At 44.4% G+C, this 27,011-nt stretch overlaps 2 protein-coding genes across 2 annotated transcripts in view; one reads left to right on the top strand and one right to left on the bottom strand.

Annotated features, from left to right (window-relative positions):
• LOC137668903 (protein FAM118B-like) overlaps positions 1 to 27,011 on the bottom strand; it is a 398,331-nt gene that overhangs the window by 319,314 nt on the left and 52,006 nt on the right. The gene's annotated exons all lie outside the window — the stretch shown is intronic.
• LOC137669000 (creatine kinase B-type-like) lies at positions 12,400 to 24,049 on the top strand. The gene is made up of 8 exons (XM_068410849.1): positions 12,400 to 12,506; positions 17,561 to 17,748; positions 18,229 to 18,383; positions 19,291 to 19,423; positions 20,339 to 20,510; positions 22,087 to 22,210; positions 22,935 to 23,124; positions 23,707 to 24,049. The coding sequence occupies exons 2-8, from the start codon at positions 17,571 to 17,573 to the stop codon at positions 23,883 to 23,885; spliced, it is 1,131 nt and encodes a 376-aa protein (XP_068266950.1). The 5' UTR covers positions 12,400 to 12,506; positions 17,561 to 17,570; the 3' UTR covers positions 23,886 to 24,049.

The raw sequence follows: 27,011 nt of genomic DNA, 5'->3' as shown, positions 1-27,011 counted from the left end.
CCATCTGGGCAATGAAGTCAGTGTCCTGTGGCATACTCTCTCCCTCACCCATGACCGCTGCACTCCTTTTTGCAGTGACCTGTGCCTGAAAAGGAGCCTTAAACACTGTCTAACTTCCTTTCCCACTTCCCTCTTCCCCAGCAACCTTGCCTTCACCTGGTGGGGAAGAGAAGCATTTGAAAGCAAGCTTGGCTGGGCATAGGCTATCATATACTAGATGCACCAGCCCACTGTTGTCCCTGCATTTCCCATGTGCTCTGAGAATACCAGCCTGACTGGGTCCTTCAGGGGACCTGTCATAGAAACATCTCTGGCTGTGAACTCCACATATTCTTCAGTGTGAGGTATGTGCCAAGACCACATATCTTAGTAGAGCTAAGACTGGCAGCAGTTCTGGAGATAAGCAGAAGTCCTCATAAAAACTTCAAAGCCTAAGGATCAAATGGCTAAAGTTGAATTACTGTGAATTAAACAGCTGGGAACATACTGGATGCTTCAGTTGTTTTCTGAGACTGGTTCTCAGAGTCTGCTCCTACAACCGCTTCTGTGCAAAGCTGCAAAGATCTGTCTGATGAGAGTCAGCTTCAGGAAGCGATGTTAAGATTTCTATCTTTCTTCCTTCATCCTCATTCCACTCTACATGGGTTCCTGGCTTGTGTCTCAAATAAGAAAATAGAAAAGTAAGTATTCAAAAGCACAAGATTTGTTTTTTCTCTATTTCTCACTCTTTTTTCCCCCTGCAACATAATTCATCTATTTTTAAGCAATCAGACAGTAGTGATAGTATAATCTTGTGTTTCAATCTAAAATCAGTGGTAAGGGAAGAAAAGCAAACCAATGGGATGCAGATAACACTCTGAAAGACATGGGGAAGAGAGATGTGAACAAAGGACAACTAGCACAAACAGGTCACAAAAATTGGATCATCCTTAAGAGAAAAAAAATTGAGAAAGACAAAATGTACCAGTGTGAAGTTGCTAGCAATTTTAGGCAACCTCTTGAACAAGCAAGCTGACACTTGTAAAATAATTCTGTGAGCTCTAATATAACAAATGTGTGCCTGATATTACATGACAACCTGAAGCAAGAATATTAAGACTTCTTGCATTCTGTTCACATTTTGGTAGCAGCTTCCTTAGAAATACATTATCATAACAGGAAGTTGAATAATCAAGTAGAAAAGACACTGGTTTAGCCATTATTTTGTTAAATTGGGCATACAAACTACCATTGTCTATCAGTCCTCAATTCTGCTCACAGCAGCAGCTGCTTTGAGACCTGTCAAGGGAAGATAGGCTGCAAAAACCCCACAATCCATGAAGAGGTCCACATCCTTTTTATTCCTATAATTTGCAGATTAAGGCTTCCAACAGAATCTAGAAGCAATTCTGCGGGTTTGTACACACAATTTCTCCCCACACACATTTTTCTTACATGGATTCAAGGCTCATGAGCTGTATGTTGGCCCTACTAAGACCAGCACCATGGCTCTGGTTCTTGATGTTAGCACAAAATAGATTTGGTGTCCAACTTACAGTTGGTTGAACACAGTTGATTAGGACGTCCCTTAATAAAACCCCACAAATCTCTGGGGAGATTTCTAAACACATTCCCATGTCCTTTAGAAGTACTGTGAGGAACAACCAAAAATTGGCCAGACCAGCCAATCTTGGCTCAACACCCAGTCTCCAGAAGGGGCCAAAAGCAGATGAGAAATTGAAAAATGCAAGAACAAGGCAAGCACAGAGCGACACTGTCCCTTATACCACCTAAGCTCGATGCTGATGGCTCATCTCAGCTTATGCTTTCCTTACGGAAGAAGCCACGCTAACTCTTCTCCAGCACATCATATTATCCAATTAGCTACCACATTTACTTGTGCTATGTTTTATCTCTAGACATAGTGTCTTGCCCAGTATGGAAACAGAATGTAGTTCCTAGATGATCTTTGGCATCCTCTAAGGAAGACTAACAAGTCATTATCAGATTTTCACTCCTCTGGCACTGAGATCAGTTTAAAGAACACGTGACACACCTTAGTTAGTAGTTCAGCAATTTCAGCTTTGTGTTCCATGTGAACTCCTGGGTCAATATGCCAACTGGGACCTGGCAACCTTTCCTTCTCCTTCACCTTCTCCCTATGGCAGAGCAATAAATGGCCCACACCCCCAGATCTAGTACCCAGATGTCTCTTGTTCAAGAACAGAGTGCTCAAAGAGGTGGCTCAGATGATTTGTCAGCTATTCACGTTGCTCGAGAAGGGCATGCTCTCAAAAGATTTAGTTATCATTATCAGTATACTCATTGTCATTAAAGTTTTTACGCCAATAACATAAAAAAATGTTAAGTATAACAAAACTGTTATAAATAAATTTTAAGAGGTAAAATATACACCAGGAAGACATCAAATTACAAAATGCTGCATCACAGTTTGATACTAAACACTTTTCTTTCAAGAAATTCTACTTCAATGCATCCTGTCTTTCTAAATTCAGTATTTATTTTAAGGGAAAAAAAAATCATATTCCTTAATGGGGTTTCTGGTTAATGTTTTACATGCAAGTCTACAGAAACAAGAAAAGCAGAGCATAGTTGTCTTATTTCCTATCTTTTGATGAGAAATCTAAGCATTTATTCCTGTTCACATTAAGCTGGTGCATATTGCAGGTTCCTTATTCTTCTCTTTATGTAGAAGTTTAGAGGTACATCTGCTTAGAATTGACTGGATTTCTATACCATAGGAATATAAAATTTGAGAAACCAAATTAGCTGTGACAAGGTAACTTTTCAAGATAACAGCTTCTTATCCGCAGATGCTGTTAATTTGTTCAAAAAGGAAAAAAAAAACACACCACCAAATATCCAAAAAACAAAAAACAAAAAAAACCCACAAAACACCCTGCAGCATTTTTTCCTAATTAGGGCGTTAAGTCATGGCAAAAATCTAATGCAACAATTTCCAGTAGTATTTTGACCAGGTACTCCTGCTCACAAAGCAGCAGGACACATAAATTAAGGGCATACCTTTCTCCACTAGCTACAGCAGCTCAAGGTCTACAGCAGTAGGAAACTTCCTCCCCTTCCCCCAGGTACTCAGAACCTGAATAGGAAGAAAGGCCTGACTAATGTCTAGAGATGCTCAGTGAAACACTAATGAGTAAAGAATCACAAAACTGTTGGCTTGAAGGGACCCCTGAATGTCATCTAGTCCTTCCAAGTGGTGCTATCGCAATGCTAGATCAGGTCAACCATGCCTTTGCCTATCCCTTCTCAGCAGGGCTGCCGCTCAGGCCATCACCTCCCAGCCTGTACTGACAAGAAAGGAACTAAAATCCACAGGCCAAGTGCTTTAGCTTCTGAACTACTGTGTAAGAGAAGTATCTGCTATCAGAATGTAGCCCTGGTTTATTTCACTCCTTTCCCCCACCTGTAATATTGAGTAAATTCAGACCAAATTGGCACATTTTTTTTTGAAAATGTGCAAACAAATATCACTTTGAAATACTTTTAAAGGTGAACACCGAACAGACCCTATGGACTCCTCCAGAGATATGAAACTTCAGTAACTCTCAGTATAACTGTTGTGACAAGTGCAAAAATGATGGCTTCTTTAATAAAAATGCGCTCCCACATTCTAACCCAGCAGCACACAGATAATAAAGAGACAGACTCATGTCACAAACAGCAATATTTTTAGACTTGTGGAAAGAAAACCAGCTATAGAATGCAGTCCTCAATGACATCGGGTTTATTTTGAATATTGACTTTGTCAACAGAAGTTTCTCTGAAAGTGTCTTTATTTTGCTAGCACACACATTTCACTTCACTAGATACGAATGGCAGGTAAGTTATGTTAATGTCCTTGCAGCATGAAGAGGAATGGGGAAAACAAACATTTCCAAACATCTGCCAAAGTAAGCAGGATCTCCCCAAGACTTGTGGATCTCACCATGATGAGACCTCTTTCTGTAAATCCATTTGTCATTACTGTCCACTCTCAACTTTGTACGAGCACGAGTCACACACATTACTGGAGAATCCAGTCGAAGCCCTTTACATAAATCCTAGGGAAAAACACAGCAACTAAGCCTGCACTGTTTCAACAATACACGCACTGGTGTTTAGGAGACAGCAAAATCCAAAACTATAGACACAGGAAGATTTTAAAATTAATCTTATTTGCATCTTTGTATGTTCAGCTAGTCAAAAAAGCAACCAATGTGAGGATAGGAAGAAAGAGCCAAACAAAACAACTTTATGCTGCCATGTAAATTTATGCTGAACCCACATTTTCAATGCGGTACATCATCTTCTGTTTTCCTTGAGATATGTTCACCAAAACTAGAAAAATTAAAGAGAAAGCAACAGGAATAATCATAGATATTCCAAGATATCTTCAGAGAACTAAAAAGATTAGGCTGTTTCTGCCAGCAAGAGAGGTAATGGAGGAACAGGATAGGCATCTATGAATTCATGAATAGGGTAGAGCTGAATGAAGAATGACTCATCAGTAGCCTTCACAATACAAGAAATATGATGCTTTCAATTAAATTATCAGGCCATTGGAGGGGGGGTTGTTCAAAAAGCAGTTGAACAAAATTTACCAAAGGTAAACCCTGTGTTTCTGTGACACACATCAGTAGGAACGTAACCTCAACTCAGACGGCCTTTAGGTATAGGCCAAGAGAGGCCCAAGGAGAGATCCCTCTCCATCTGCCCTCTTTTCTCTCTGTTGCGTAAGGCTCTTTGCTCCTGCCCAAGACACGATAATGGGCTGGCAGACCTATGGTTCAACACAGCACATCAATTCTTTGGCATGGCTGTTAAAATCAGTACAAAAAGTTATGAAGTGAGTTTCAAGACTGGAAGATTCAGGTAATATGATCATGTAAGTATAAATGGAAACAGCTAGAACATAAATTTACAGCAAGCTGCTACCTAAATAATCCTGATCTTCTTCCATCAGCTCTTAGTCTAGGTAAATACTCATAACTTATGAAGCATACGGTTAGGCTGCAATCAAACAATCATTTTAAAAGGTAAAATGAACTTTGCCTTCCAAAGACTGACTAAGAAAAAACACCTGGAGGTTGTCTGCATGCACTTGAGGGGCTGCCAGTTCAACATTTGCACTAGAGACTGTTCAGTTCCCTCCACCTCACACTGAAGGTGCTGTCAAAACAAATTTCAAGTCCCATTTCTGTGCCGGCTTGTGGGGGGCATACTTCCAGGGCTCTGCGACGTCAGCAAGAGTTTGCTGGAAGACAGTTACCATATTTGAAATTCCTCCTGGAAATTATCAAAGGAAGAAGTTAAATACTTTAATATGTGAATATTCAGGAGTTTTCCACAAGTCTACTTCTACTAGAAAAGGGAAATCTGTCTCTTTTCTCTTCATTCAATGTATTACCAGCTTTGGCCGCTGCTTGTTGGAGGACTATTTTAGTTCAGGGAGATTTTGACGAGAAACACTGTGTTCTCAAATAATTTAACACTGCTGTTGCAGTAGTAGATAGCGTACCTGGTTTCTTACTGAGGGAGAAAATTTTAGTTGTCTTGCCTTCCACTGTTTATCTAACATAAACTATACAGTACTTTACTGGAAGTGAACAAATTAAGATTGAGCTGAATTCACAGGTTCTCTCTTGCCTTCAAAACCACTAAATGCCCCTCTATAATAGTCTGAGAGCAGTCAGAAACAGCACCTCAAATGCTGGTTTGCAAGTGCACACATAGATATTATGGACTCTCCTCCAAGGGTTAACAGGAAGATAACTTTTTGGCCCAAAGTATGCACTATGTTTTTAGTCTCCCATTTCTCCAACACTGTTCAATGTGGATGCTGCTAGGTATCAACACCAACCTTAAGCTGGAGTAGTTAGCAGGCTGCTTCTTCAGAGACACATGATGTATGCCACTATCAGAGTTTCGGCTTGGTATCACCTCCTTTTATTTCTTATCCCAGGTAGGCATAGCTGGAAAGAATTTCTTCCTGGTTCAACAAGGTCTGTTTGGGGGCCCCAAGAACAAGGAGGATGTTGTAAATACCTTACACATTCGACTAACCTAATTATATAAATAAACAAAGGGGAGCCTTTTTTTAATTTAGATGGGTATATCTCACTTCAGGCAACTGGGCCTTGAAAAGATAGTTTCTAATTAGGATGGCTGTATTTCACTTCAGACAACTTGGCCTTGGGAAAAGAGAGGCACAGAAACCTAAAGATAAGGGAGTTGCAACAGCTGCCTTGAAGGACACAGCCTACATGACCTACGTGATCCATGGACTGAGTTTGCACGAAGCAGGGGTCAGTCAGTGAACACAGTGAGGAAGACTACAAGCCTTGATCTGAAGACCCCTGACGACCACCAGAGAAAACGACTGCGCATGCGGAATGGACATTTACATATATTAATGAGTTCTGGGAAATCTCATGACTATGCAAATGAGTTCTTTGGAATCTTATGACTATGTATAACTTTATGGTATCTAATCTCTGAAAATCTGCAAAATCGGCGGAGCACTCATGGTGGATAATCCCCAGTGCTGCCCAGTGCTGCAATAAAGAACGCCTGCTTAATAACACACTCTGGTGTTATTGAGTTTTCTTTTGGACTCCTTACCTAGCCGCACCTAGCTTCCTACTTCGGTGAGGAAAGGTAGAAAGCGAGGGGGTTTGGAGATCTCCGATTTTTGTATCAGTTTGGGCGAGCCAGGCAGGAGACTCTCTGTCCGGCTGCAGGACCCCTGGGTCGGAGACTCCCTTGGCTGGCCCTGGAGACTTCTCTGGAGGGACTCTCCGATTCAGCCGATCCGTGTGGGGACAGACAAGGACCACTGGTAAGAAAAGGCATTCTTTCTGTGTTTGTTTTGTTTTGTTTTTGTTTCTGTTTTTGAGACCGGTCATTTGGAGCTACTCATAAGTCGCGGTTCGTAAGAACCCCGCTGGGTGGCATACACCTGCATGTACGATTTGTATTAATCATCCGGTTAGTGCAATCGTTTGTTTGTGCATTTGTATTTGATTTTGACATTTGCACGTACGATTCGTATTAATCTTCTGGTTAGTGCGATCGTTTGTTTGTGCATTTGTATTTGGGGCTGCTCATAAGTCGCGGTTCGTAAGAACCCCGCCGGGTGGCATTTGGTTACATATGCGTAGTAATACGTACGTGTTTGGTATACGCGTATTTGAAACTTTGAATAACCTACGTCGGCATTTGTCATCTGGGGAGTAGCAGCTGCTGTTGTTAACTTTGTAATCTCTGTACCTTTGTTGGTCTCCCCGAGGTTTTGGCAGGAGGGCGAGTGAATGTTCAGAGGAAAATTTGTTTATTGTAACTTGACTTTGTATCTGAATTTGTGTGATTGTGTGAGTGAGACGTACAAATACGTACGAAGCAAGTGCGGAGTCCAGATCCGCGGTTCTGTTATCCCACGAGGGAAACAGCCGGAGAAGGACAAAGTGATTGATAAATGTGGGAACCTGAAATCCTGTCTATAGTAATTGTTAATTGTTGTCTGCGTGTGTGTGTAAGTGTTCGGGCCCCAGTCCCTGTCTTTGTGTGTTATAAATTTTTGAATGGGAAACCAACAGGGTGGAGTTTTGAAAAAGAGCCCTTTGGGCTGCATTCTGACTCACTGGAAAGATATTGGGGAACCACCTGGAGGAAATGTGAGCCATAAGACTTTGATAAAATATTGCAATCAGTGGTGGCCTTTATACAAGTTATATGACGGAGAAAAATGGCCTGTTAATGGAACTTTAGATTACAATACTTTGTTAAGGGAAAGAAAATGGGATGAAGTGGGTTATGTAGATATGTTCTTTACTCTGTGGAATCACCCAGAGTGGCAAAAGGAAAGTGGAATTAATTTAGCACCCCAGGACCCTATGGTCCTGGCGATAGGAAGAAAAAAAATAAAAGCAAAATTGGAGGATAAAAGGATGTTGCTTGGCTTGTAGCATTGTACAAAAGTGTTTAAAGGTTGGTGCACAGAATGAAAGATTAGAGGAGGGGATAGAGAAGGAGATGCTGCGGGGAATTGTCGGGATGATCCTGAAAAGGTTGAGAAAGGATCTGAACTAATTGTGAAAACCCAGGAGCCTGACTGGGAGGATGTGGATGCAATGTTGGATGCGGCGTTTAGCGAATCTGAAAAGCAGATGGTTGTGAAAGTGGCCAGAGCCCAGGTGCAGGCTCTGATTCTGGCTGGAATTCTGCCGGGAACAGTGGATCCCTGTTTTTTGGGACAATCGGCAGATGATATTAGGAGAAAGCTACAGAAAGTGCAAGGAATGGATGCGAGAGATTTAGAGAGGTTGCTGGAGACTGCATGGCAGGCGTATCGGAATAGGGAGACTCGGATGGGGAGAGTGAGGGCGGAGCGGCTGCCGGTGCTGCAGTGGCTGCTCTGTGCACCGCAGGGGGCCAGAGACTCTCTGGAATTTACCGGGAAATAACACTAACGCTGTGAGACAAGTGCAAGTGCCCCACCGAGGGGAAACCAACCCCTCCTGAAAGATCAGTGTGTGTATTGTAAGCAGATGGGGCATTGGAAAAAGGATTGTCTCAAACTGAAATTGATAATGGTTTCTGGTATAGGAGCTGACTGACTGGAACCAGGGGAATCTTCCCTAGCAGAACCCTGGGTAAAAATGCAGCTAGGGAAAGGAGAGAAAACTGTAGAATTTCTAGTAGATACAGGTGCCACCTTTTCAGTATTGAATCAGACCTTATTGTCAATAAGCAAACAAAATGTTAACACTGTGGGAGCAACTGGGCAGGTTGAGAAAGCTTTCATTTTGAAACCATTAGAATTCAAAATTGGAAAAAGTGTAGGAATTCATCAATTTCTCTGCCTGCCTGATGCTCCTAGACCACTTTTGGGAAGAGACTTGTTAGAACAATTGAATGCTGAAATAAAATTTTAAAATGGAGAAATTGAGTTTAAAATACCAGAAAAGAATCACATTGAAACTTTAAGTTTGGCTCTCACTGACCCCAAATTAGGGAAGAAATTATACATGAAATAAAGGACCAGGTATATCCAGGAGTGTGGGCCTCAGGAATGCCTGGAAAAGCTAAAAATGCAGAATGGATTGTTGTTAAACTAAGAGAGAACACGGCCTGTTAGGATAAAACAATATCCCCTGAAACTGGAAGATAGGCAAGGAGTAAAAAGTATTATAGAGGACTTGCGTACTCAGCAGGATCCCTTAAAGTGACAGCGTCGCCCGCCGCCCCAACCCGCTTTAAACTTCAGCTTGCGCCCTTCTCCTGCTTTAACTTTGGCTTGCGCTTCTAATCTGCTTTAACTTTGCCTCGTTTCTCCTGTGTACCCCGGACAGGTCTGATCTGTATCACGTGTCTGTATTACGTGTTCACCTCTCAGGGATGTACGGGGTGGGAGTTCTTGTGTGTGGAGTTCCGGTTTTCTGTGTGTGCCTCTCAGGGATGATTGGGGTGGGGGTTGTGTGACGAAAATCCCTGTTTAGCCAGAGCCTTGTGAAGATTTATGTGCCACCTCTCTGAGGCGATTACCCCCGCACTTGTTGTGTTTGTAGACCAGAACTTCATGAGAACTTTGTGGCTTGTGTGCCTGGATCGTGTAACTGGTGCATCCGAATCCTGTGTGGAAAATTGCTTGGTAACTAGGATCTTGTGTGAAACCTGTTTGTGCATCCTGATCGTTAGGGTCCTATACTTACTTGCAAGTATCCTTGGTGATCAAAATAACATTGCTAGACATAAAATCTCTTAGATCTCATTGCACACACTTTTCCCCAAACCACGCATGCGCCTTCCAGCCCTTCCGGGAGAAGGTGCTGGAGCATTCCTTATTGGGTTGGGGGTGTGGAAATCCATTTTCCTACTGCGTATGCAGACCCCAACTCCATCAGACCAGGGCAGCGTGGCCACCAGTCTCTCGGTCGCAACGCAGGCAGCAAACTCATCTGTGAACAGCCAAACGAATCGTAAGAATTAAAAAGGACAGAATGTGGCTGTCACCAGGAGCTGCAATTACGCTTCTGGTTGCACTCTTCCTTTCAACTTTTATTTTAATCATTCTTGGAATACTTAATCTTCTGGCTTATTATGGTTATGATTTATCCTGTAATTGTCATTGGCCTTGTGTTTGCAATTGTGGACAATCACCTCCTTCTTCTGATCCCCCAGAGCCATAAACCTCCAACATGGCCTGAGATACTTTCTATTCTCTTTCAATTGTTGAGATATTGTTAAGTTTCTGTTCTCTTTAAACTGTTGCTCTTTAGATTGTTAAGATATTGTTAAAAATTTGCCAAGATTGTTAAGATATTGTTAAGATAATTACTATCAAGACGGTGGACGAAGCTGTCCAGCCAGTATGTAAGTGTGTCCTGTTTTATTTGTTATGTGGAACAATATTTTTAAGTTTGCTTTATTGTTAAAATACAAATTTCCCTATGAGGGCTGCCACATTTTTCAATATAACTTTCATGAGAGAGATAAATAATGTTTGCCTACAACTTTCTGTTTGAAAAAGCAATAAGCAGTATTTTAAACTAAGGTCTGAAGACTAATTTTGTTTGAATTTATTTCTGTCTGACAAATTGTCGATTGACATATTTAAGTTGTTAAACGATGAAACAAAGAGGCATTGCCTTCATGTAGTATTCTTTTCATGACTTCCAAGTGCCCAGTGAATTAAGCACATTCTGTTTTAACATGTTATGTGGTTGTGTAATGTTGTTGTCCTTATTGTGTATTGTCACCGTTAATATTGTACAACTCGTACCTACCTCATCACCGGGTGGCATTGAATACACCAACCGAAGCCATCCGTTGTACAAATTGTTTGAATCTGTTGATTGTTTGCATTTTAGGATTATAGCCAACTGATTGTAAAAAGTTCAAATGCTCTTTTCCTACTTTACTATCCTTTTCTTCTCCCACCACCACGGGATCCCAAAGACAGCTATCTGGGCTGACATAACAAACTTTGAGCCACGGGGTGGTGTGGAGGACCATAAAATAGACTCTTTGGGGCAGACAGCAGGTGTGTTTAGTTATTTTGGGATAAGTGCGCATGTTGTATCTGCCAGCGACAAGCTCTGTTACCGAGGCCTGTGGACACGCATCCATTGGAGGAGACCTACATGGAGACACATGCCCATTGGATGACACGACTCCATGGATCAGCCACAGGTTCCTTACAGCCTCCCTGCTTTTACCCCTGCTGCTGCTGCTCCCCCTGCCGCCGCCTGCCTTCTCCTCCAGGCGGTGCCTACTTCTGCTTCTTTGTCTGTACACCCCCCCACCGAGGAAAGAGGACCGATGGCACACCGCTGGATCTGTGGTGGTGACTAACCCTGCTGCTCTCTCCGCTCTCCTGCTTAGTTTTCTACCTTTCCTATTGCTTTGTTTTCCCTCTGCCCTCTCGTTCAATAAAGCGGTCTGAGTGGCAGCATCTGATCTCGTTTATGCCTTAATGTTGTTCTCTCTTCAGAGTATAACACACCTATTTTACCTGTTAAAAAAACCTGATGGCAAAACTTATCGATGGGTGCAGGATTTGCGAGCAATAAATCAGATAGTTAAAGGTTTGTATCCAGTAGCGGAAAACCCATATACTTTGTTGACCAGTTTAAAGGAAACCTATGAATGGTTTATGGTCACCAGTGCATTTGTTTAGACCTGGAAATTGTGTTTACATTAAAAATATTTCAGGTAACCCTCTCAAAGAGAAATGGAGCAGTCCTTTTCAAGTTTTGCGGTCAAGCTTGAGAAGCACACTGCCTGGATCCACTACTCGAGAATCAAGAAGGCACCCGAAGGACCATGGAGATCCCAACTCACAGGACCCACACCCATAAAGTTGACTCGAGACTGTTAATAATTCTATTGTTTCTGTTTTTGACACCAACTCTGATATTGTTAGTGTTTGTCATTATACTAACAGCTTTAAATTGCCTTTTATGGTATAAATTGAAGAAATTAGCTCTGGAAATTTGGATCCTACCTAAGGTAATGAAATAGGAAAACTTGGAACCTTTGTAAAAGAATTTACAAGTAACAAGTAAAAGGAGGAATGGCTCTGCCTTTGCTGTTGGTGGACCTGGGCCTCACCTCCGGCGCCCCGGCAGGCAGCTTCCAGAAAGCTCTGTGTGCCTTCCCTCAGGGAAGCCTGCTCGGAGGAAAGGCAGCTCAAGGCCGACCAACCTCTTCATGTGGGTTTTGTAAGGCTGTAGGAGAAACCAGAATGTGGGCTCACAAGCAGCGGAATCGTTATCTAAACTCCAAATAGCATGGTACTGACTCCTACTTCTGTCTCATGTTTAGGATTGAAGTGATGTGGAGAGCCCTGCGTGCCCCGGTGATACGGGGGATGTAGTCAGGAGGCAAGGAAGAGCAAAGGAGGAGAATATCGCCTCATCTTCTGCTTGCAACAAGCCCAGGCCACCTGGCATGGGAGGGGTACGGGCATAGCAGAGAGCATGTGAATCACCCTGGACGTGCAGGTAACGTTCCCAGCTAAATCAGATAACGCTCTGTACAGTGCTGCATTCACCAATAACCCGTAATCCACAATAATGGAGGAAAAGTCATCCTTTCACAACCAAGAACATAATAATAGAGAGCTGTTTAGATGACAATTTGTGATTTTTTTTAATGAATGTGATTCCATCAAGTACAAGGGATTTTTTTCCCATTATCTTCAGTGAGAATATATTTTTTGTTATGCTATTTTTTTTGTTATGCTATTGACCTGCCCATATCATAATTGCAGTAGTCTTTGTTATTTTGTTATGAAACTCTCCTCCATCTAATCTAAACATAATGTACGCAGTTTCAGAGGTTTCTTAAACTGCGAACTCCTACTCAGCTGTTTTTCTGACTGGCAATCATGGCTCTACTGCGTCTTTATATTTGCACCTACCTTGTTTTTTTTTTTTTCTGTCATTTTTAGTGTCATTGGTCACCTTTGTCATTGTTTATGTTCTTATGTCCTTTCTTTCCTATGATGGTCTGCTGTTCAGATCACTGTGGGCCTGACTATGCAAGAGCAAGACACTCAGCAGCTCCTAGTTTCCACAGGCACTCAGCTCACTGGAAACTTCCAACAGACTGCCTAAGCAATGTGAAAAAATACACCGAGGATAATAACTAGGCAAATATATTTTAAGAAGTAAATGTAAATGGGAAGAGAAGTTTCATTTGGGAAGTTAAGCAGATGCAGCTATAACCGATTTCTTTAATCTACTGATACATGAGTGTTATGTTTCATTTTCAAGTGCTGTTTAGCTGTCAATTAGGAATTGGAAACAACTCAGTTGTATGTAGCAAACCCCTTTCTCTTGCTGTCTCCTAATCTGGAATATTCTTCTAGATTTTCAAGGTGTTTATCCTCTAATTCTTCAGGTTCATCTTACGTTCACGCAAGTAATTTCAGAAGACACATTCACTAACAGCCATCTCCTCTTGCAGTTGTATGCTGCACAACATTTATAATTAAGCCTCTTAGGAAGTTAGCTGCATGGCCCATGATTAACTTCTCTTAATTCTTCCTTGTTAAAGCTCAGCGCAGAGATCTCTGGAGTAATCACCCCTCCTTTCTATCCTGACCTGCAGAAGGGCAACGTAGCATATAAGTCAGTATGCAGTAAGATATCATCCCAGCAGGGAAAGTAAGTATTGGTGCCTTTATCACAGTCTAACAGGCCATACAGGCTTATCTAAAGAAAATACTCTCTTAGCAGATGAGCTAGATAAAACAGTTGATCAGAGGCTGTTGACACACAGCACAGCATCTATAATTAAGTCACTAGGGAAGCTGGGATGGGGTGCTGTAACAAAGGTAGGATCCAATTTACACACAGCTTTCAGCGAATCTTAAAATGCTGCCTGGCTAAAACCCAGTGAGGTAATAGCCACTTCTGACTTACTGCGTGCTAGAGATTTGACAAATAGCGGTGAGGAAAAGGGGGTGGAGGGTGCACTGTTTGTTAAACATGTAAACTGGGTATATTTTGGTTGTTCTGCACCCGTGACTCTCTTTCCATGTCTTCTTTTCAAACAAAAGTTTTGTGAAGAAGAGATGTCTGCTTGTGTCGCAAGTGCTCTAATGAATGGCCCATTGAGACTACTACCAGCTTATAACAGTGACTGGCATTCCCTGTTCTGCAGGACTGTGAGGGAAAGAGCGTATCCAATGAATAGAAATGGATCCTTGGATTTTGGTTCTTGAGGTGACCTTGACTCCACAAATCTACAGAACAATTGTAGCAGTGCAGAACAAGTTGATTGCTTCTCTGTTTGTGTGGCAATAGATTATGGAATGAGACAGGAGGAGCCTTCAGTAGCTACCCTGATGTGCTTTCTTTTTGTGAAGAAAAACACCACCAAAATATGGTGTAATGTAAGAAAATGCTCTTAGTTTTATTTCTATTGTTCTAAATTAAAAATAAAACCTGTGTGTTTTACATAAAAAACATCCACAATCAGAACTATGTTTGCAACTGAGGTCATCCAGCAATATTACATTTATTCTGAGGACTGTCTGTATGATTTGACACTTATATTTAATACATTCAATACTTGCTTAGTGATGGCATTCTTTGCAATTTACACTATTCTGAAGCATGAGTGTTGTGTGAAACTAGTAAAACGTAGGGGAAGATTTTGTGAGGTTAAAAAGGCAGAGGCGACCTAGAGAGAGGATTTGTTCTTTGATCTGGGAGATAAGAGACCAGACTTGCCAAGGTCCCTCGGCTTCTACTGGAGATCTGTGTGCTCAGCATCTCAGTCTGTCAGACCTGGAATAACTCGGAAATCTGGACAGCAGCCAAACACAACGTGTTTTTATTTGAAGCAGTCTATGCTTTTTTATTTGGTAATGATTTCCTCTAGGTGTATATATATTTTTTTCAAATCCTAAGCAGTTCTGTAAAGTGCATATGCTTCTCGTTGTTGGGTGAGGGTACTGGTTGTGGTGCTGAAAGAATTGTGGTGGGGAAAGAGTTTCTGCTGATGTCTCCTGACATTCACAACTCATGTCAAAGAAAGGAACTCTGCGACTCAGATCCGCATGCACATGGGTAAGTACACTCTCTGTTTGGACAGGAGGATAAATGTGGGTTCTGTTGTGAGAAATACATGTCAGAGAAAGATAAAGAAACCATTATGTAAAGGTGAAAGTCAGATCAAGATAGTCATTCATGTTGTTAATATGTTTATTTCATAGAATCATAGAATCAAAGCATGGTTTGGATAGGGAGGGACCGTAAAGATCATCCAGTTCCAACCCCCCTGCCATGGGCAGGGACACCTTTCCACTAGACCAGGTTGCTCAAAGCCTCATCCAACCTGGCCTTGAACACTGCCAGGGAGGGGGCAGCCACAGCTTCTCTGGGCAACCTGTTCCAGTGTCTCACCACCCTCACAGTAAAGAATTTCTTCCTAATATCTAAGCTAAATCTCCCCTTTTCCAGTTTTAAACCATTACTCCTCATCCTATCACTACATGCCCTTGTAAAAAGTCCCTCTCCAGCATTCCTGTAGGCCCTTCAGGTACTGGAAGGCTGCTGTAAGGTCTCCCCAGAGCCTTCTCTTCTCCAGGCTGAACAGCCCCAACTCTCTCAGCCTGTCTTCATAGGAGAGGTGCTTCAGCCCTCTGCAAACAATGGGATTCTCAAACAATGGGATTCTGCAAACAATGGGATTCTGAGCTGTATCTTAGCTTTGGGACAAACCCTGCTCATTCCTACAAAGACACCAGTGGAAGTCACTGTTTCCATGAATTTCACATGAGCTTTAGATGGGTCAAATCCCAGCCTTCCTGCTTCTGCCTTCAGTGGGCAATCAGCCACCCTCCAATAAAGCTTTAGGCTTTTTTTTTATTTGGCACATGACAGGAGCAGGAGGCTCGGCTGTGCTTTACACAACCACCCTACTTCCTCTCAAGTTAAGCTGTAAAACCAGCCCACAGCTTTGCAGGTGCTGGAGGCGAGGTGCGGGGCGAGTGGCAGGGCCTTCCCCTGCAGAACAAGGCCAGCGCTCTCAGCTGCCGGGCGCCGAGTGCCAGACCCACAGCCCTACCAGCGGTTCTGCCAAGCCAACTCGGGGGCAGTTAATCGCTCACTCCACTCCGGGCATGCCGCTCCTGGCGCTACAAAGCCTTTATTTTTGGACTGGTGGATTATTACACCCGTTACTGAATCCTCAGCCAAGGTGTGAAGCCTCCATGGCGACAGGCCACGTGCCCCTGTCGGTGTGCAACGGCACCGCCACCTGCAGACACGCCTTGGCCGAGGGAACGTGGCAATGGATTTACACACACATGTACGTGTCTAACGACGCCACCACGCTGCCCTGCCTCCCCCTGGCCGAGCAAAATGGCGGCAAGCCCGGGCCCTCCTAGCGACGGGGCGCTCGCCCCGCCCTCCTGCCCCTCATCCAATGGAATGAATGAGCTATAAATAGCGGCCAATGGGGCGGCGGGTTGCGCTCTATGTAATAGAGGCGCGGCGGCGGTGCGGGGGCACCACTCCTGCTAGGGCAGCAGCGGGGCGCGGAGCGGAGCGGACATCCTCGTGTTAGCTGTGGAGCCCTCGGTAAGTCCCGGGGCAGCCGAGCCGTCCTGCAGCTTTAAAATAAGTTGTGTGGGGGTTTTTTGTTGTTTGGTTTTTTTTTTAATTAATTCTTCCCCCCCAACTATGCGGGGCGGAGCCGGTCCTGCCGAGGAGGGGGAGCGGGGTTGCGGGTGCGGCGGGGGGCAGCGCGGGGCAGGGGCAGCGGCAGCCGGGCGGGGGACGCGGCGCAGGTGCTTACCGAGCTTGCCCCCAGATGGAGCGGGCCCCGCTCTAAAACCAGATTAACCCGGTATTTAGCAGGGTAGCTACATATGCTCGCCCCAGCCAGGTCCCCCCAGGGAGCCGTCTGTTGTATAATAGCTTGCTGGATGCTTCCCACCCCTCCGCTCCCAAGGCGGGGAGCAGCCGGGGCTCCGTGGGCATGGAGGGGCCAGGGGTATCCCTCCTCGGGCCGGGGCATGGCGGCGCTCCCCGCTCGGCAGCGGCGGGAGGAGGCGCGACTGCCCGCCCAGGGCATCGCGGTGCTGCCCCACTCATCTACCACCCGGCCCGGGGTCCCAGCGGGGCCGAGCCCCCCCGAGCCCTGCGGCGGCCCGGCCACTCCCCCCGCCCCAGAGCCGCCGGCGGGGTCTGCCCGGTGCTGCCACGGCCGCTCTGTGCGACCTTGGGCGCGTCCCTTCACCCGGGCGGTGTCTGGGAGGAGCGGGGAGAGCCCCAGCCCTTGCGCTGGGATGTTGAAGGACGGGGCACGTCCTAGCTAAATACTCTCAATCTGGAAAAAAACCAAAAAAAAACCAAAAAAAACAAACCAAATGCATTCTAATTATGACACAACCGGGGCGGGGGGGAAATGCCAGCTTACCTGGCTGTTCTGGTCTATTCCTATTCCAAACTGGTTATATGATGTTCTCTAGCATTTCTATGAAAAAAGGGGGAGCAGATGTGTTTACATGTTAACATTACAGTATTTATTTTTACTCTAGCAATATCAAAATGGCCCAACTAAATAATCAGAGACTGCCTCCTGATGAGGAGTACCCGGACCTGAGCACCCACAACAACCACATGGCCAAAGTTCTAACCCTGGATTTATACAAGAAACTGAGAGACAGAGTCACGCCCAGTGGCTTCACCCTGGATGATGTCATTCAGACTGGGGTTGATAATCCTGGTAAAATGCATTGAGAATATTCTGTGTGAGCCAGCTGAAGTAACTGGTGCTTTTGAATATGGTGACTTAAAACTAATCTCGTGGAGGTGGTATTTATGAGCAGACTACAGAAATGCAACTCTGTAGCAGAACAAACAAAAAGCAAAGCATGCTTGCTTACAGCAAAGCATGGCTGTTTAGATGTACGGTTCTAGCCGGTGGTCTAAACTTGCTAGTGAAATCGGATGTGCTGTGCAAATTTGTCCTAAACCAAGCTTGACAAATGAGTGGTTTAATGGCAATAGCTATGGGTTTCCGTAGCACTGCATTTGACTAACTGGATGAAGTGTAAAATGTAGGGTCTCTCCAAATGGTTTTTATGTAAGAATGCATTTCTAAGTGACTAGACCTACCACTAAAGAACTTGCCTGGTTAGTGCTACGCTGGAGTACAGCCAAACGTCACCCAAACTTAGCTCTTCTGACTTTATTACCACTCCAGGCCATCCCTTCATAATGACAGTAGGATGCGTAGCTGGTGATGAAGAAAGCTATGAAGTGTTTAAGGAGCTCTTTGATCCAGTTATTGAAGACAGGCATGGTGGCTACAAACCAACTGATGAGCACAAGACTGACCTGAATGCTGATAACCTGCAGGTATAAACTTTTAATCAATTACTGATGCATGCTGGTCTGAGAAATGGGTAAGATTGTTAGCAGCTGCCTAAACTGATTGCTCAGGCTCTGCCCCCTTGCTTTCACCCAGCACGGACCCCCAGGCTGTGTGTCCAGTGCAATCAGACTTAAGAGCTTGTTGCCATAGGATGTCAGGGGCTGGGTAGAACCAGGCAGCTGGCATGCAGCCGGAGCTCGATTCATGTACTGCTGCAACGTAGGTCATGCCGAACACGTTCACCGTGTATTTCCATGAACGGTGGGCTATAGTAGTCAAGCTAAACAATGATGTCCTAGGAGTCAAGGACTGTCATAGAACTTAACACTTTCTACTGTCTGATCTTGGATCTTAAGTATCACCTGGTGGTCTCATACTATAGAATAGACATTGTTATGGCTATGAGTAAGATTTCTGCCCATTTTATGGATTTCAAATGTTACTTTAGGAATTCCTAATGCCATGTTGATTGGCTAGCAGTAAGTCATCTGGAAAATAAATTAAGATACTTTGGATGACAGTAGTGAATAATTCTCATTTGCAAGAGTAAACATCTGCCTAAACAGCAAGGGTTTGCCTCGTGTTGATATCTCTGGATTGTAGATTTGAAGGGTAACAGAAGTCCAGACAGTAGTCTGAAATGGACATAAAACTGATGAGCTGGTGGTATCCCAATCTTCTAGCACTACTTAGTAGCCGTAGCCTTAGCCTCAAAAGAAGAGTTCTGTTACACAGATACTTTAGCTAATGCTGAAGAAAATAGTCCTGAAGTTAGACACTGGCTTACAGGCCAAGTAGTCAATATCTCAAGTACAAGGTGCACACTTAAATGCATGGGAGCTATGTGTATTTCTGTAGTACATTGTACTCACTGGTTTCCTAATCTTGTAGGGAGGTGATGACCTGGATCCCAATTACGTGCTAAGTTCCCGTGTCAGAACTGGTAGAAGCATCCGTGGATTCTGTCTTCCCCCGCACTGTAGTCGAGGAGAGAGGCGGGCTATCGAAAAGCTCTCTGTTGAAGGTAAAGGGAGAGCTGGGTGCGCCGGGGAAACTACTGATGTCCTTTGCGCGAGAGGTGTTCTTTGCAGTTTGAAAATGGAGGCAGTTGGCAAAAGCAGCCTCCTTCAAGACTTAGTCTGAACGTGGATCCTTCCAAAAAAGGCTCATTACATTACAGCTGCATCAGCACTGCAGTTTTAGCTGAGAGCAAGAGCACATGTCAGAGGGAAAGCCACACTGCATTAAGTTGGCCTTTGCTGATCTTGAAAGCTTCTTTCTATGTGTGTGTGGAAAGAGGCTGGTTCATCATGGCTCAAACCTGAAATGTAACAGGTATGTAGCAACTTCAGGGCTTGAGTCATGGTTGCAGCATTTTGTGGCTGCTTTTAATTGACTTTCATTAGGGTTCATCTTGCTTAGGGGTGTAGTCTTGCTCCAAATGTGTGGTTCACTAGAGTAAGCCCTAGTTTTCAGTGGAACTCAGCTGCATGTTTTTCTTTCTATTGCCTCCCAACTCCATTAAATGAGAGGAAAGGATACACACTCAAGGTGCAATTCTGGCGACTGAGTGTGTAGTTGTTCCAAAACCTCTCAAGGGCAGGGTAACATCCTTGACTAGAATAATACTGTTTGTTGTATTCATGACCATGATTCTCCTTGGAAGAAAGCGCTCCGATTCTACAGTTAAACAGCAGTAATGATTCTATACGTCATGTGAGGGAACAAAGGCTACTTGTATAAGCCTGGAAGGTGCAGAGAAATCATCTGATAGTGCCTTAAGTTCTGTAATGCTGCAAAGGCATTGCCATTGCAGATGAAAGCAAGGGAGGAACCAAACCCAGCAGATCAGACATTGGCATACTTTGTGTGTGGTCTCTAAAGTACCGGGAATGTCTAGCAGCTTTGGTCCCATCCTAAAGGTGACTCTCTCTTTCAGCTCTGGGGAGCCTGAAGGGTGATCTCAAGGGGAAGTACTATGCTCTGAGGAACATGACTGATGCAGAGCAGCAACAGCTGATTGATGATCACTTCTTGTTTGACAAGCCAGTTTCTCCTCTTCTGTTGGCGTCTGGGATGGCACGAGATTGGCCTGATGCCAGGGGTATCTGGTGAGTATGCCTGGAAGGGAGGAGTCGTACAAAGTCCCTGCACAAAAATCTTGCAGTTTTGGTTGTGGCTCGTACTGTTGGGCAAAATGGCAGCTTCTGAACTCGTAATATGGAATCTAATGAAAAACTTGTGTAGTCTTCTCTGGGGAAGTTGCATCTAAACCAGCAGAATTTGAACAAGTGTTACCATGCACTACAGCAGGCTGCTAGGAACAAGCCAGCTTGGGTAGCCTGTAACCAGCGTCTACCCATCCAGCACAGGTTAGTGAAGCACCAGCCAATAATTGAATCAGCTTGTGCAAGTAGATCACTTCTAAAGGAGTAGATGTGCCACTACATTCAGCTCTTGTCCCAGGAGCTTAGAGTAACTTGTGGTAACAAACCATAGTGTTGGCTTAGCTCAGACCTGATACTGAATGCATAGTTGCTCCCTTGTAGTCTGATCACTTCTGTTTGCAGAAATTCACGGTTGCTGGACTAGTATGGCTTTACCCATACTAGTGATAAGATGTCCCCCCCTGCCCCCAGAGACTTGGTGACATGAGTTGACTGATGCAGAGGTGTGGAAAAGAAGGATCCTGCTTGTCAGATGTAGGTCACCTACATAAAACTCTGCATCTCGGGAGCTTCTGCAGCATAATTAACTTGCTCCCTTGTAAGCCAAGGGCTAGGTTTTTATCAGCTGGAATACTCCAATCTTATTACTGTAGCTGCTTTGGTACAACCCAGAGGAAGCATGCTTTGTTTCTGTAGGTCACCTTTAGGATTGCGTCATCTACCTGCAGATTGCCAGCACTAGATAGCGCTGTCATCTGGGCATGACTAATCTACCAGCTTAAAGTGTAAAGTCTCCGTGTTGTCTGCATAAATAACTTTCCTCAGGTACTAGTTAGTTTTTGATCCTAATCAAGCTGAAAAATTATCAGCATGATAAAGATTGACGTTAGTACTTGCTGCCAGCTGCAAGCTAGGACAAGAGGGGCCCTTTGGTATTTGCCAAACATACATGGATATGCCACTACATTCAGCTCGGGTTTTTGTAGCATCTCTGAAGAGCCCTGATCTAAAAGGAATAGTGAAAACTCAACCTAGTTCTCTAATAAGGTACAAAGTGCAGTTTAACAGAATCTGACAAAATTCTGATAAAAGGCTTTGTTATACATTGTCAACACAGTGTCATTATGAACATCGCTGTACAGGGCCGCACCAAAGTCTGTACTGATCACCCTCCTGCAAACTGTGCTGAACAGATGAAATCCATTAAATTTGTAAACTCAGGGTGACTGGATTTTAGGGTTTGATACTGTAAGACTGGCTAATGTCATGTTATTGCTCATTCTGACCCATTTTGATATACGCCAATTCAAACTACCCCTTGAAAAGAGCAGGGTAAAAACTACTGGCTTAATTCTGTTAGGTCCTGCACGGGCAAAAGAGGTAAGATTAATTTCTTTGAAGAAGCAACTAAATGAGCCTCTCAGAATAAAAGCTACAATGACGAGTAATTTGGTGCTATTACAATTATCTTGAAAATGTCAAGTGGGACAGACAACAAGTTATTTGCGTTGTCTCCTAGGCACAATGATAACAAGACTTTCCTTGTTTGGATCAATGAGGAGGATCACCTTAGAGTTATTTCCATGCAGAAAGGTGGCAACATGAAAGAAGTATTTACCCGCTTCTGTACTGGGCTAACACAGGTAAATCAATATTGCCTGAGCTGTAGGTTCAAATGGTACATATTTCTCCGGTTAGAGCTGAGAATGCAAACTCTTTCAAGCCCCCTCCCGAGCCCTGCACGGTGGTGCTTCATAGCTTGGGTCTCTGGGAACACCCTGATGAGGTCCAGAGCTGTGAGGGCTCTGAACCACCTATATTGGCAAAGCATAGTGGCTATGAAATCTAGAATGTGTCCTCTGATGTGGTACCCTTATCCAGCTGTCTAAACTGTACTTAAAGGATTACTACCTGGCTCTATAAATCAAACATTGAGACACCCTGGGTGGGAGGAGAAACTGCTTGAATGTGGACGAGCAAAGCTGGACTGAAGTTTCTAAGCTGAAGGCTTTTCTCAGCTTCTAGTCTTGATATGAACTTGAGCCTTACCATCCCCTTCGCTAATCCTAACAGACATGCCAGCTTGACACATACTAAATAAAGCTTCCCAACAGACAGTGACTTCAGATTTCATAGCGTAGCTTAAACTTAGCCTGTCTCACTGCTAGGAGCAAGAGTAAGGCCTTAAAAGCCCCTTGTTGGTGACCCTTTTTCCCAAATGGAGGGAGGTTATGGGACTGACTCAAATAGCTGTTCAAACTGTTGTGGCTGTTGCTATGTAACTGAAGCTGTAAATGAGCACTAATGGATGACCTACATCCTTTGGGCAGAGAACAATCTCTAAACATCCATTCTCTCTATTTATAGATAGAAACTCTCTTCAAGTCCAAAAAGTACGAGTTCATGTGGAATCCACACTTGGGCTACGTCCTGACCTGCCCATCTAACCTTGGAACAGGGCTTCGTGCTGGTGTGCACATCAAGCTACCAAACCTTGGGAAACATGAGAAGTTCGGAGAAATCCTTAAGAGGCTTCGGCTGCAGAAACGAGGCACAGGTGAGAGGTGGTGATACAGTGATGTCCTAGTCAGGCTGCCCTAAGACACCAGCAAAAGCCTGGCTACAGCCAGAGCTGTGTCTTGGTTCACACTGGCAGTGCCTGTCAGACCATCCAAAAGGGACTCTTGTAAGCCCATGGAGAGATCCGAGCCTTAAAATCATAGCCTGAGGGGTTGGAGGTGCCAGTGCTCTTCTTAGACCTTACTGTATCTGGTTATCTAGGTGTGTCCTATCTGGTATTCTGAGCACCAGGTAAGGTGGACGTGATGGAAGCTGTTGCTGTTGTAAGAAGGGGTCGGAATCTTGATTTAACTTCTGGCTAGGAAATAGCTACAGCAGGTACTTCTGAGCACAGGTTAGATTGTTCTTGGCTTACAAGAATAAAGAGCTGGCCTAATGGCGTGCTCAGTGGCTCACGTTGGCAGTCACGTGCAGCTTCATCTCCCTGCACATAGGAGGCGGCAGTGGCAACTTCTAGAGAGTTGTCTTGCTGTGTTCCCACTGCAGGCTAGTGAGGGAAGAAAGGTAGACTTCCCTGTGCTAGCAGTGGTCAGTGTACTAAGTAAATCTCTTGCTCCAGGTGGTGTGGACACAGCTGCTGTCGGAGGGGTGTTTGATGTCTCCAATGCTGATCGTCTTGGCTTCTCTGAGGTGGAGCTGGTGCAGATGGTGGTGGATGGTGTGAAGCTCCTCATTAAAATGGAAAAACTCCTTGAGAAAGGCCAGTCCATTGATGACCTCATACCAGCTCAGAAATAAAGCACTTCTTTCTCATGCTTCCTAACTTATTGGATGAATAATAAAATGTCACTGCAACTCAGACCCCTGGAGTCAGAGCCCACTTAGTTACACTGTAGAGAAGTCTTCCATCCATCTGTGCTGGAGTTTATTTTTTTGATGGTTGAGATGTGTGGGGTTTCTACGAGACAATGGTCACGTACTGAACGAGCCATGTCCAAGGGGGTGGTAGTAGGTGGTGATGAACTGACCAATCATAACGACGAGCAAGGACCTTGGCTACTGAGACAAGCGAAATATGTAGAAGTCGAAACAAGATTGATACAAGAAGAATGTCATGACAGCATAGTATGGCCTGTTAGCATAAACCAATTAGAACTAATATAGAGGCGCGTGGACAAAGCATGCTCACCAATCATATTAGTACATGTAAGGTATGTTAACCAATTAAGATTAAGACGACACGCACACGGAGCGTGCAAGGTAGTGAAATAGTATAAATGTACCCTCAGATACGCGAATAAATGAGATTTGCTTAACGACCATATTGGTCTGCGTGCATTTACTCCGAGCCCTCTCGTGGATTGCGTCGTGGAACTCTGCTACGATAAGTGGCGCCCGAACAGGGACAGCACTCTTCCCCCGGACCAGGGGCCTTCGGCCGGAGACTGCGGAGAAGCAGCGGACAACGGCACGAAAGGAAAGGGACGAGAGGAAGCCAGCTGTAGAGTGCTGCCCCGGCACTGGATTTTCGCACCGGCAGGAACGGATGCGGTAAGCCCAAGATTTATCGCTAGCGGAGTTAAAACCTGGGTAGGGCTGCCCAGGCAGCTGGGGAGGAGATGGGGGCTACCCTGACTAAGACAGAAGAGGCAGTGGTGAAACTCCTCCAACATATTCTCTCTACGAGAGGAATTAAATACGATGAAGCTGTATTGAAGCAATTACTGCTCTGGGCAAAGGATAAAGGACTTTTTGAGACTTTTAATGATGTTTTTGAAGTGACCTTATGGGAGAAGATTGGTGCGTCTCTCTGGGATGCGGTAGCTAGTGGTGATAAGGACGCAGTAAAATTGTCAACTACATGGAAATTAGTAAGTGAGGCGTTAAAAGAAATGAAAGCAGAGAGAGAAGTTACGCACACAGCTTTTATGGCTCTAGGACCGCAGGCATCTGCTACTGTGACTCCCTCGCCTGCTGCTACTCCCTCAGTGCCTGTTGCTACTTCGCCTGCTACTCCCTCGCTGTTTACGGGACAGATAGCTCCAAGGGCCCCAGTAGCAATGCCAGTTGCAGCTCCTTTACCGTCACGGGTACAGACAGCTCTGACACAAGCTGAGGAGCGAAAAGCAGGTCCAGACTCTGCAAATGATGACAAAGAGAATCCTCTCATTGAACTTTCTACGGATGAGGTTAAACAGGAGAGCAAGAAGGAGAATGAATTTGCTCTGTATCCACCTTTACCGGGTTCGCCATTTCCAGAGACACCAAAGCCAGTAGTTCTGCAGTCGCATGGATTGAAAGAGAAAGGATCGTTACCACCTCAAAAGGCTGCAAAAGACGGACGTGAACTTGATATGGCAGAGCTTGGTAGACGACTGGAAGAATTAAAACAAGAATTGCAGCGCCGTCCAGCCAACACACCGGAACACGTGACTATATCTCCCCTAAACCCTCCTCCGTATTCGGGACAAGTATTAGGGCCACCCCAACCACCTCAACCTCCTTTACAACTACCTCAACAATCTCAACTACCTCAATTCCCTATTCCACCTTTAGATCAGGGATGGGGGGGTGGTCAGGGCGGTCTGCATCCTTCTGGTAATGTGGGAGAGGGAAGGCATCTGTTTGCGTGTACGGGGGAAGGGGGAGAAGGGAGGGGAGGAGTGCAATGGAAAGGGATCATTCGGGATGCGTTATTAGAAGGAGTTATATTTCCACAGGCATATCCTGTGCATGTAGGTGTGGGTCCTGAAGGAAAAAATGTTTGGCAACCATTAGATTGGAAAATCATCAAAGAGGCGCGTCAGTCTATACAGTCGAATGGCTTGAGCTCTCAATATACACAGGCTTTGCTTAAACATATTTTTACAACTAACCTTCTTACGGCAAATGATATTCGGCAATTAGCGTCTATGTTGTTGTCTCCTTCTCAAATGTTGCATTTTCTTAGTGCCTGGACTAGTGTTTGTCATAAAATAGCTAATACACCTAGGGGTCGAGATGAACCTCTTTTTAATATTACAGCTCAAATGCTGTTAGGAGAAGGTCCTTTTGCTACTGTAAATTGGCAAGCGCAGTTTAATGTTGAGGCATTAGCAGCAGCTCAGGATGGAGCATTTCAAGCGTTAATGTCGGTTCCTAGTGAAGGTGTTCAACAAGTGTATACCAGAGTTTTTCAACAGATAGGAGAACCATATGGTAAATTTATAGATCGTCTGTATGCAGCTTTGCGAAGCACACCTGATTTAGATGAAAGAACTAGAGACAAATTAATGGATGTTCTTGCTTATGATAATGCAAATGAGAAAACTAGAAAGGCATTGGCACATTTACCGAGAGGTGCAGGTGTTGCAGCTATGCTGGAAGCAGTGGACAGAATGTTAGGTGTAGAACAGGCTCAGGTTATGGCTGCTGTAGTTGGAGCAACAGTGAAACCTTTGTTGGGAGCAGGAGCAAGGGCTAAGGAAAAATGCTTTAAATGTGGAAAGATGGGACATTTGAAAAGAGATTGCAGACAGGGATCTGGAAAGTGGTGTGCTAATTGCAAAAGGTCAAATCACAATACAACAGAGTGTAGACGAGTTCAGGGAAACTTCCAGCCGAGCGCGCCGCGCCCGCGCGCGCAGACAGCAAGTCAGGGTGCTTGGACCGCCACTCCACGGCTACAAGAGGAAGTGCCGGAGTGGATGTGGAAACAAAATTAGACATATACTTAACAGACAAACAAGTAACTGTGGTGGAAACTAACATGAAAGGACCTTTAGGACATGGTTTAAGTGCGTTACTTCTTGGACGATCATCTATTTCTAAACAAGGAATAATTGTACTGCCAGGGGTTATTGATGCAGATTATACAGGGCAAATATGTGCTATGGTATACACCTTATCCCTGCCTGTATTTATTCCAAAGGGTCAAAAGATTGC

The sequence above is a fragment of the Nyctibius grandis genome, chromosome 11 (genome assembly GCF_013368605.1).
Source record: "Nyctibius grandis isolate bNycGra1 chromosome 11, bNycGra1.pri, whole genome shotgun sequence".
NCBI lineage: Eukaryota > Metazoa > Chordata > Aves > Nyctibiiformes > Nyctibiidae > Nyctibius > Nyctibius grandis.
The sequence above is the reverse complement of the archived record's forward strand: the minus strand, read 5'-3'. Positions and strand labels throughout refer to the sequence as shown.